We start from the raw sequence: 12377 nt of genomic DNA on the forward strand, positions 1-12377 counted from the left end.
CATAGGTACTGTCTTTAACCTTGACCTCGGCAGCTCGAACAACGCCATCAATCCCTGGGAAAACTTTGGCAATGGTACCCACAGGCCAAAGGCCTCTAGGCAAGTTACAGTCCACAATCATAACAGCTTGTCCCACAGCCATGTTGTCAGTGGACCTCCTCCATTTCTGTCGGAGTTGCAGTCCTGGGAGGTAGTTCTGTATGAACCGCTTCCAGAAGTGGTCGCTGATGACCTGACTGTGCCTCCATCTTCTGTTAGAAAGAGTGCCTGAGGGGCCGTAAGCTGCCTGGGGTAGTGCCGAATCATGCCGCCCCATCAAGAGAAGATTTGGTGTGATGGGATCTGGGTCAGCTATGTCAGCCGATGCATAGCCAAGCGGCTTTGAGTTCAAAATGCCCTCAACCTCTATGAGAGCAGTGAGTAGGACTTCTTCCACCACAACTTGGTCCTTCAGGACCACTTGCAGAGCTGACTTCACTGCTCTGATTTCCCTTTCCCATGCTCCTCCGAAATGAGGAGAGTGTGGGGGATTGAAGCAGAAGTTGATAGTCTGCTTGGCCAGTTGCTGCTTGAGGTCCGGCTCCATGTTTTCAAACGCCGTTTGGAGTTCTCTGTGCCCACCTCTGAAATTGGTCCCTCGATCAGACCACATCTCGTATGGCTTTCCTCGGCGTGCAATACATCTGCGTAATGACATAAGGAAGGAATCGGTGTCAAGACTAGGGAGGAGATCAAGGTGCACGCATCTGGTTGTAAGACACTTGTAGATGATTCCCCAGCGTTTCTCTCTTCTACGACCTATCTTTATCGTGTATGGCCCAAAACAGTCTACGCCCGTTGACCAGAACGGCGGCTTATAGAGTCTCAGCCGCGATGAAGGTAAGTCAGCCATTTTGGGTGTAGAAGGTGAGGCGCGCCATCTCCTACAGTCCACACACTGGTGCTGATGCTTCTTAATGGCTTGACGTCCTCTGAGAATCCAATAGGTGCGCCGTATTTCCGCAAACAGCCTCTCTGCACCTGGATGAAGGAGCTGGTCATCATAAGTTTTTATGATGAGCTTGGTCAGGGGATGTTCAGCTGCTAATACAATGGGATGAATACTGTCTGGATCTAAGTCGGCAGCTCGACGGAGGCGGCCTCCGACTCTGATGAGACCGGTAAGACTGTCATATTCAGGGGACAGCACGCTAAGACGGCTGTCTGAGCGGACTGGGTGCCCGATCTGGAGGGCTCGGGCCTCCTCTGAGAAGCTGTCAGTCTGTGCCGAGCGAAGCAGCATGGTTTTGGTTTCTAGTTGCTCCGCTGCTGTAATAGGAGCGTCAGCCGCCCCGTGTTGGGTCTGGTAGGTAGCAGCAATCAGCTCATCTAGCGTGGCATACTGTGTTGGATCCGGTAAAGTCGGGGATGCAGAAACGTGCCCACAGAATGCAGTCTTCCTGAGCTCTGCCTCACTGCATGCCGGGAACTCTGTTGGCAACTTAGGCCAAGTGTCAGCAGTTTGTGACAGAAAGGGTGGACCATGTGACCAACGATTGCGGACAGTTAGGTCAGCGAGATGTTTCCCTCTGGTGATGTCATCAGCAGGATTGAGGTCAGAGGTCACATACCGCCACTGTTCAGGAGATGTCAGCTCCTGTATTTCACAGATTCTAGTCCCCACAAATACCTTATAGCGACAGGAACTAGACTGGATCCACTGCAGCACCGTTGTGGAGTCTGTCCACAGGTAGATCGATTTCAGGAGGATGGTGAGCTCTGTCTGGAGTAATTTGGCCAATTGGGCCCCTGTGAGCGCTGCGCAAAGCTCCAGCCGGGGTATTGACACCTGTTTACGTGGGGCCACTCTGGAGCGAGCCATCAGGAATGATGTGGCGATGGGCAGTTGTTGATCGATTACTCGGAGATAAGCCACAGCCCCATACGCCTTTTCTGATGCGTCACAGAATATGTGAGCCTCGTATGTCACATTGCTGGAGTTGTGAGAAGGGGCGTAGCAGCGGGGAATGGTGACATGCTGAAGGTGTGACAGTTCACCTTCCCACTCAAGCCAGGACTGAAGTAGATTCCCTTCGATGGGCTCATCCCATCCTCTCTCTGTGCTCCACAGGGCCTGTACAATCAGCTTGGCCCTTGTAGTGTAGGGACAAATATAACCTAGGGGGTCATACTGGGTAGCTAGTACCTTGTACACGTTGCGCAGCGTGACCGTGGAGTAGGTTATAGGGCGGTGCTTATACCCCAGGACATCTGTCGGGCAGTGCCAGCTGAGTCCTAATGTTGACTCTTGTGGGTCGAGACTTTTGAAGTTCAGCCAAAGCTCGCAGCTCTCTGATCTAGCTGAAGCGGGCAGGTGAGCAACTACTTCGGGCACATTGCTCGCCCACTGACGTATCTCGAATCCTCCTTGAATGAGTAAATCTCTCATTCGGTCGATGAGCTGCTTTGCCTCTTCTGGGTTGGATAGGGACTGTAAACAGTTATCCACATAGAAGGCTGTGTGGACAGAGTCACAGATGTCCTTGTGGGTGTCTTCGTGCTCCCTTGCATGTCTCTGTAGGGCGTAAATAGCACAACAGGGGCTACATGTCGTTCCGAAGGGCAAAACTCTCCACTCATATACGTCTGGGGGCCGGTCAGTTTCACAATCCCTCCACAGAAACCGTAGCAGAGGACAGTCCTCTGGGAGCAGCCGAATCTGGTGAAACATGGCTTTGATATCTCCACTCACGGCTACAGGGTGTTGGCGGAAGCGGAGTAATACCCCCAGCAGAGTGGGCCCCAAGGGAGGTCCTGGTAAGAGGTAGTGGTTCAGGACGGCCCCCTGAAACTCAAACGAACAGTTGAAGACCACCCTAGCCTTATTATTGTGATGTACCATGTGGTGGGGTACATACCATGACTCGGAAGAGCTATGTGTCTCATCTGGGCTCAGCTTAACAACATAACCAGAATCTACTAACCTGTGGATCTCCTGGCTGTATGTGAGGGTCAGATCAGGATTCTTGGCCAGCTTACGTTCGGTGGATCTGAGGAGGCCTTTTACTGCTTCAGGAGAGACACACATCCGTGGAAAGTCCCTTCTTCTCAGCAGCGGAGTGGCGTATCTCTCGACACCGTCTACTGGGACTCTGATAGTCTTTGTCTCCAACATAGCTACCGCCTCTCTGTCCTCCTTTGACCGTGTGACCTCCTTCTCTGTCCTGTAGGGGGGAGCATCTAGTTGCCACAAACGCTTCACATCTTGATGCACGGCCTCTGCAGGAGAAAGGCACATGTTCAGGCACTGCAGGTCCCCCTCAGATGTAGGCATACTACTGGCCGGCCCCTGGATGGCCCATCCGAGCTTGGTGCAGATAGCTACTGGCCCTTTGGACGACCCCCGAAGGACGGGGCGGACAGGGGTGATGAGATGAGCGTTATCTGAGCCAATCAGCACCAAAGGTTGGATCTGGTTAAATCCCTCAATCTGGACTTTCTGTAAGTGAAGATACTTCTTCTTTAGCTGTTCAGCTGGACATGACTGAGTAGCTAGGCTCAGTTGTTGGGCTGTGAAGGCATGTGTTACTTTGTACCTCACTTTGGGCTTAGCCCTTGGTGAAACCTGAAATGAGACAAAGCCTCCCTTCATCTGGATTACATCTCGACGGATAGTTCTCAGTGAGAGTGTTGCTTCCTCCTGTTCCAAACCTAGAGCTGTAACTGCCGCTGGAAGCACAACAGTCTTCTCTGAGCCGTCATCGAGAACAGCAAATGTATCCAGTGATTTGCTCCCATGATGTAGTTGGATTGGTACTACCTTAAGCATAACACGACCTGAGTGACTTGAATAGTCTAGGTAGACCATACTAGTACTCACAGTTAGTATGTTAGGGTCCCGCTTCTTGACCTCAACCAGGTCATGGAGCACCGACAAATGCTGGTCACCACAGGTGCTGCACGGCTTCTTCAGAGTACACTGCTCTGGAGAATGTTTACGGCCACAGCGCCAGCATTTGGCCTTCTCGGTAATCCAGGTAGCCATAGCTTTGAGGTCTAGCCTTTTGAATCCATCACAGCCATTCAGATAATGCTCTGTCCCTTCGCAGTATGGACAATAAGGTTTGAACTTCTGTTTCTTCTTAAGTTGGACTGTCGGATCTGGAGCTGTAGATTCTCCCTCCTGTTTTAGCTTGGCTTGGGCTGGATTTGGGCCGTAGTAGATGGAAGCAGATCTGTTGTGTGGCTTGAGCCCTGCTGAGGCTTTGAGTAGGTTCTTCTCTGGACGTGGCTTGTCCGGGGGCATTTGAGAGGCTTGTCTGGATAGCTGAAGGACTTGGGATTTCCGTTCGAGCCATTCTGAGAAGTCGTACATATTGTATGTTCGGCTGCTGCCACTGCGGATGATTCCCCGGGTGATACAGTACTCGATGAAGTTGTCCCTGTAGTTCAGAGGGAGCTTGGTAAGCAGTCTATCCACATGTGAACCACAATGAAGCTCACTGGCTGCTACTTCATCCATGGTACTGAGAAGCCCAACCAGGCTGGACACCGACAGGGAGAGGTCTTCAATAGCTTGAGAATCTCCGGCTCTAATAGGGGGGCAGTTTAATATAGTGCTAAGCTCACTTTGGACTAACTGCCTTGGCTGTCCATACCTCTGCTCTAGCGCCCTCATTGCACTAGTGTAGGGAGTGCGGTCGTGAATGTAGCGCTTGGCTACCTGTAGGGCGCTGGGATGCTCTAGATGATCTAGTAGGACCTGATACTTGTAATCTTCTCCCAGATGAGAATGTGGCCCTAAGGTGCTGTCCAGCCCTTTCTTCAATAAGGCAAAGTCACTCTCTCTCCCCGACCGGAAGATCACCAGCTTAGGCTTTGGGATGCCGTATGAAGATGCCACCATCATCTCCATCAGGTTTGGTAGAGGCGTTCCTGCTGGGTGAGTTGTGGCAACCTGTGGATTATGGTGTTCAGCAGAGGAAGATGATGAATAGTTACTGCCTGAGGGATAAGGAACATAGTACTTGCCAGCTGGATCAGGCACAGCTTCAGGATGCAGTATGGTGGGCACAGGGCGATGAGCTTCTGTCCACTGTGATGGCTGGGTCACAGGCGCTGGTGGACGTGAAGGTTGCTGCAAGTACACAGGATTAGCTGGATGTCTGACTTGGAAGACAGGAGCAGCGGGATGTGACATCTGCTGCAGACTCATTGGGTCCACAGCCTGTGATAGCTGGTGCACTGAAAGATGAGCATGTTGTAGTGGCTGATCAGCTGGGGATGCAGAATGTAATAGCTGCACCTGGCCTGGCCTGTTTATCAGGAGCTGATGTTCCGATCGCTGATATGAGAAGGGTTCAGCAGTGCATCGCCCAGGTCTCCTGAGTGGCGTCGATGCAGCTACATAAGTGGCAGGGTGCAGCACTGGCTGAATGTGAAGGCTCGCTTTACGGGGAGGTGATGGAGCAGATGTTTCCACTGGCGTCGGCATGTTCGCCGGTGTTGTGGTGTCATGTAACACCTCATTGCTAGGTTGTAGTGGTGCAACTTCTGTTATGGAGGAAATATGTTGGGGTTGTTCTAACGCTCCTGTTTCTGGGGGAAGAGGACTGCCAGGTTTAGAAGCTTGCTCCAAACGCTCCACCCGCTTCAGTAGTGTCCCACGAGTTTCCTCCATAGACACTTGCAGTTGAGTCATGTGTTGGAGGACACTGCTCCAAACTGATTCCATCTTCTGCCATCTCTCATCCTCTTCATAGTCGGAGCTGCTTGAACTACTTGGAGCGCTAGATGGCTCAGTTAGGTTGTGCTCATAGTCCACCAGATGTACTGGAAGTTTCTTCTCCCGCGTTGGACGGGGGCTACTCGATGCACCTCTATCCTGAGGGTTTGCCATCTCATTAACTCAGCCAAGGCGAATCCGGCTCGAAGGACCACTTGTAATGTATGTTTGCACTGATTGCCGATCACGCTTCAACTGAGTCGTCCTCGGTCAGAAGGAATGGTACTCCACAGTGATGTAGTTCAAATAACTTTACTAAAGAGGTGGCAGATGACATCAACAGGATGTACAGCGTTGGTAGGGAGGCATTACAATATTCACATGCAGGTAACGGGGGTGTGAGTGTGTATATGGGTATGTGTGTGTGTGTGGTCATATGGTAAGCACGCACGCAGTATTAACTCACACCGAATGCACGTTAATACGTTACTCCTCCGACACACCTCTCATCTGTGCAGCGCTGCGCTGAACACGTTCCCAACCGGAAGTACAGATACCGAGGTGCATCATGGGTAACGTAGTATAAAACAGCTACAGTGAACAAGCGGACTTTTAACACTCTACATTGTCTTCAGGCATTTTACACACCTGAGTGAATCCGGTTAAGCTAGGACTTTACTCACCCAAATACCCTCAGTCCTGCCTCTTCCACAAAATCATTTAAGTAACAAGTGATGTTTGTTGACAATAACCTGACTGTTCACCCTCAATTCACATCAATCATTACATTCAAAATTTGAGTAACAATTACTTTAGTGTAGTGGGTTCCATTCTCTTGTTGTCTCGTATGATGAATGCTGTGCCTGTTTTACAGGATTCACCTTCTCCAGCAGCTTTTGTCACTAAAGTAGGTTAGTCCAAGTGAGTGTGTTTGAAATATGAACTGTATTGTTCCTGGCAATTATTCCATACATGTACACGATATTTAGACCTGTTACAGTGTCTCAAGTTGTTTAAAATTGTACATATTTTTTAAACTATTTTGGAGCAGAAAATGTCTTTAGATTTTTGTAAAACTATTTTAACAGGGACTTGAATGATACAGTGGAACACTGGTTATTAGCTAAAAGGTTTGAGTGCAATATGTTTCCATTTAAGGTTTTCCTTGTGCAATAGTAACCTTGTAAGACAGCAATAAATGTTTGTGTTTGATCCAGTGCAAAATGCTGAGTCCTTCTGCTTGGACAGTAAGATCTCTGCTTTTTTTTTTTTTTTTTTTTACAAATTAACATTTACAGTCTGTGGTGTAGTTTTCAATTATATACAATATTGTCATGCAGTGTTTTTTTTAAATACTGTAAATACTGGAAGTACTATAAAACTCAATAAATGTTTCATGAGGAGCTTTCTGGTTAAAGTCCAGCATTTATACATTTATTCATGTTTACCTTCACATAATTTACACTTTACATATAGGCTGGTTTTGTCTAAATGGGCACATTTGTTATTTAAAATTTCTAGACATTAACAGGTCAATATCAGCAGAAGTGAGAATTTTGGCCATTTTAAGCATTTAACAAAGAGAGAATAACAAAACAATCAATAGAAAAGTACATTCAGTGCGTTTTACCTTCAGTGAGACTTCACATATTTACAGGTTAGACAGTGTTACTCTTCAGAAACATTGCAGTGTAAATATTCTGTAAATAGCCTAACGAAAAATGACAAAAAAGTACAAAAATGATTTTGGCAAAGTGTTAAAAGTAACTCCTGCACAATGAAATCAGACCCAGCTAAGCAGATCTTGCCAGGGAAGAAATATCTGAAGGATATCTATAGTTTTTCCATCTTCTGCTCTTCTGTTGAGCCAGAAGAGCAGTGTTGAATAAGACAGAGCTTGAATCGCCGTGGTCAGCTAATGAAAGAGAAATCAAAGTCTGCAAAGATTTCCTGTTGCTCAGCAGTGAGGATGCAGGGTGTCCGCGGGAGTGTAAGGACCGGTTTGAGACGAGTGAATTCTTCATCAAAGTTACTGACATCCTGTGGAGCTCTAATGGCTGGCAGGAAGGGAGGCTTCACCTTCTTGGCCAGAAGAGCATCCCAGTCCATTTCCTGGTAAGATAAAATAGGAGTTAAATTGTCTTTTTCAAGAAAGATGCGGCCACGACAGCAGCAGAAATTGCAGGAAATTACAGTTCTATAAAGGCCTGCATCGAGTATAATGTAGAAGATAGTAGGTATAATAACCGGGCGTCATAAAGATACTCTATTTAACATATAATTCCTTTGGAAAATTTGTTGTCTACAGGCCATTTACCAGTATAAGCAAATATATTAGGCATTTATAAACCATACAGAAACATCACCAATCACTTTTTGGCAGACACAACATCAGACCCTTCTGTATCTCCACTAAAGTGATGGCAATTAATGCCCAAAATATTCTGACATTTATGTTTGGTCGATGATTTCTTTGTTGTAAAAATGTTAAACCGTTGGAATGCCGGTTTATATCCCTTTAAATTGTGTGTGAGTTGCACTCGTGAAAAAAATCAAATCAAATGAAAGAATCAAACTAAATCAATAAATTGTTAAATTGCCAAATATTTCCTGTTTCTTCAGACTTCAATCATCCAATCCAACAAACGACACCAAAGGGTCAATAGCAGAATAAGCTGTTTGGCATTGGCAGAGAAGATTTGGTAGGTTTTCCATGGGTGCAACCCACATACTGTACTGAACTCTACTGCTCAAGCCACAAATGATCTAAGGAGCTTGGAAAGAAAAGCAACCGGACTTCTTTCAGCTTCTTAAAGACAAAAGTTAAAGAAGTCCGGTCGCTTTTCTTCCCAAGTTCCTTAGATTACCATGACTTGGATGACTGAGAACCTTCACAAATATAAATACATTTCCTTACACATAAATAGACTTTCCAATGGAAGAAGAATTGTTACAAAAAAGAAATAATCAACCAAACAAATTTCTTTACTTTTTCTGCCTTGTTTATCTCATATAGAGTGTTTATTTTTACGTGCACCTAGGATTTCTGGCCAACAAGGCACAACTGCTGATATTTTTAAAAAGGGATTTTTATGTCACATGATCTCCTCAAGCTGTTACATGTACTTTGAGATGGCTGCGATTAAAAGTACACAAACGTAACCCTTGTATGGTATTTTAATTTGGAATCCACCTTTTTTTTTTTTTTAACTACCTTGACCTGGATGAAAGAGAACCCACACAGACACAGACTAATTTCTCAACTTCTCATGATAATCACAACCTGAAACTGGTTCCAGTAGATGGCCATACCTGCCTGACCCTGGTTCTGCCAAGGTTTCTTCCTGTTAAAAAGGGACTTTTTCCTTCCCACTGTCACCAAACGCTTGCTCAAAGGGGATCACGTGATTGAAATAATCCAGAGGAAAATGCCAACAGAGTCTTTACCTTACAATATAAAGCACCTTACGGTGAATTTTGCTGGGATTTGTCATATAAATAAAACTGAATTGAATTGAATGTTGAACTCCTTTGCCTCAATTCAAATCAACTGTATTTATATATATAGCACCAAATCACAACAAGCATTGCTTCAAGGAGCTTTGTATTACAAGGTCAAGACCACACAACAATGCTCAGGTCACTCTCTACAAAGCCAACACTGTTGTTTCTTGCTCACTGGTTAAATAATCAAACTTGTGCTCTTCATCATTCCTGTCGAAACTAATAATATTTAAATTAATAATGATTGTGGATGACAGTGGGTTTGGTTGTGCACTGTGAATATTTTGAAAAATCAAATTTAAATAATCTGAAAAATTGTAATAACAATTATCCCAGGTTATTATTTGATACTGTTAATAGCACTGTTTCTCCTCCACCCTGTTCTAATGAGGATGATTCTCAGTGCCCTGAATCATTTATGTCTTTTTCTCTAATTACACTTAATGACTCAATGATTACCTTCTTTACATCCTATTTGAGACGTCCACCACCATTAGCACATCTTTGTTTTCAGTTCACTGAGGCAAGGCAGTGTTCCCTCCTATACAAAACAGCCTGAAATAACTGCTTTACTGAAGAAACTTAATCCATTGGTAGCTGTTACCAAATTATGAAGAAACACTTGAAGAACATCAATTCAGATCTTTTAGCATTTCCTCCAAATGGCAGATTTTTAAACTCAAAAGTAGGACTCCGTTTTTGAAGCTCTGTTATGATCTTTTGATGGCTTCTGATACAGGGACTTGTTTTACACTCTTCCTATTTGACCTCAGTGCAACCTTTGATACTGTTGACCATAAAGTTTTACTTAATAAATTTAAGGTTCTGGCTGGCATCTCTAGCTCTACATTCGATTGGTTTCCCTTCTACTTATCTACAAGGACTTTCTCTGTTAGGACGAAGAAGCTATCCTTGAACATAACATTGTGGGGTTTCCACAATGAGTCGTCTTTTAGTCGACATTTTGTTCATGTCTCTGATGATGGCATTCAGCTATATATGCCTTTTAAGGCTCAAAGCTGGATAGGTGGTCCTCCCTAGTCCACTGTTTAATCCAGATTAGGAACCGACTCACTATCTGTTACCTTGTTCTAAACGGCAACAAGAGCGACACTGTGGTTATAGCTCCTCCTGAAGTATGTCCTAAAATCAGTCAGGCTTTTGCTTCTTTCTGTTCAAATGCAAATTCCAGAAAGGTGATCTCTGGAGAACATGTAAAATCTATTTTACATTTCTGTTTCTTTCATTTAAGAAGCATTTCTAAATTGTGACGTACGGTCACCTTGGCTGAACTCGACAAAATCATTCATTTGTGCGATTGCATGATTACTAAAATGCCTAGATACTCTCTTCCATGACTCCAAACAAACTCACATTTCTCCTCTTTTATATTCTTTATACAGACTCTCACTAGATTCTAGGATTATTTTTCAGTTTCTTATACGACAGAACAGTAAACAGCCAGGCCGTAGGCCATTTATCCCAGCTGCTTAAACACACTGCTGCTCACAGTCTTCAGCCACAGACTCAGAATCTGTTAGATGTTCCTTATAGAAATTTAAAGACTAGGGGACACAGAGTCTTTGAAATAATTTCCACTAATGTGGTTAGCTGACTCTGGACTTCTGCTTAAAAAGCAGTTAAAACCTTTTTCTTTAACCTGACAAGTCTTTGTTGAGACTACGGTCTTAACCTGATTTTGTATTGGAACTGCGGTATTTAATTTTCTCATATTTTTTGTTCCGTTTACTTGTGCAGCTCTTTGTGATTCCTTACTTTTCAGATGTTTTTACTCAGCACCTGCCCTTCCACTATTTCATCTCATACTCGTACCGGGTACTTCAGTGACTTCAGTTGAAGCAGCTACAATAACTGGACACTGACCTCATAAAATTTGTGCCTTTTGATCTCCAAGGCATCCTCTTCTCCTGCTCCCAGTCTCAACTCAGGATTTTTCTGCAGCAGCTGAAACACAGGCGGGAGAAAGAAGGTGATGTAGTAGCCTAGGTCAACAGCATTTAGAATATTCAGATCATATAAATAGAATTCAAATGTGCTGATAAGCTCAACAGACAGTTTAGATTTTGAGCACTACTTCATTATTAAAAGTGTGAATAAAACTGAAGAGGTCATAAAATGTTCCTCATCTGGAGAATTCAGTTTCCTTAGTCTGGGAGCCAACCTTCTGAATGAGGGATGCAGAGTTAGGAGAAAGGAGGCGGGGGTAGCGCACATCATCATTGACAATGCTATCAAACACTTCTTCCTCATCGTCGCCGGGGAAAGGAGACTGAAAGAAAGAACAGAGCTGTAGTAACTTCATATTGTTCTTGACATTATTTAAGGATATAATTCAGGCATATGCTCCAATGCCTTGTGCCAAACAGCTACCTGAACTCTACTCACACAGAAGTGTTTTTACATCTTCACTGGGTACGCCTCTTGACTCCTCTGAGCCAAGCATTCCTTTAACCTTAACTATTAATTCGTGTGAATGCTGATTAGGCATTCGGACTGGCAGTAGTAAAACCATTACTTAAAGAGCCATCACTTGACCTGAGTGTCTTTCCTTTTATCTCAAAAATTTCTGAAGGAGTGGTGGTAAACAGCTAACTTATCATCTGCAAAGGAAAGGTTTTTTTGAAGAGTTTCAGAGCCCATCACAGCACAGAAAGAGCTTTAGTGAAGGTTACAAATGATCTTCTTATGGCCTCTGACAGTGGACTCATCTCTGTGCTTGTCCTGCTAGACCTCAGTGCAGCGTTCGATACTGTTGACCATAATATCCTATTAGAGCGATTAGAGCATGCTGTATTACAGATACTGCGCTGCAGTGGTTTGCATCATATCTAATAGATTCCAGTTTGTTCATGTAAATGGAGAGTCCTCTTTCCACACTGAGGTTATTTATGGAGTTCCATGGGGTTCTTTGATAGTAACACTGTGAGAAATCTTGGAGTCGTTTTTTGACCAGGACATGTCCTTCAATGCACATATTAAACAAATATGTAGGACTGCTTTATTCCATTTGCACAAAATCTCTAAAATTAGAAATATCCTGTCTCAGACTGACACTGAAAAACCAGTTCATGCATTTATTATTTGTAGGCTGGACTACTGCAATTCACTATCATCAGGAGGTCCTTCAGTTAATCCAAAATGCTGCAGC

At 44.7% G+C, this 12377-nt stretch overlaps 1 protein-coding gene across 1 annotated transcript in view; it reads right to left on the reverse strand.

Annotated features, from left to right (window-relative positions):
* Window positions 1–7127: 7127 nt before the first annotated feature.
* The window catches only part of pkn3 (protein kinase N3), a 32144-nt gene continuing 26894 nt past the window's right edge, over window positions 7128–12377 (reverse strand). The window contains exons 20-22 of the mRNA XM_082539117.1: window positions 11391–11498; window positions 11093–11173; window positions 7128–7816 (exon numbers count right to left, since the gene is read on the reverse strand). Coding sequence (XP_082395243.1) covers window positions 7616–7816; window positions 11093–11173; window positions 11391–11498 — 390 coding nt within the window. The 3' untranslated portion in view covers window positions 7128–7615. The remainder of the gene's footprint in view (window positions 7817–11092; window positions 11174–11390; window positions 11499–12377) is intronic.

The sequence above is a fragment of the Aulonocara stuartgranti genome (assembly GCF_965226115.1).
Source record: "Aulonocara stuartgranti genome assembly, chromosome: 7".
Taxonomy (NCBI): Eukaryota; Metazoa; Chordata; class Actinopteri; order Cichliformes; family Cichlidae; genus Aulonocara; species Aulonocara stuartgranti.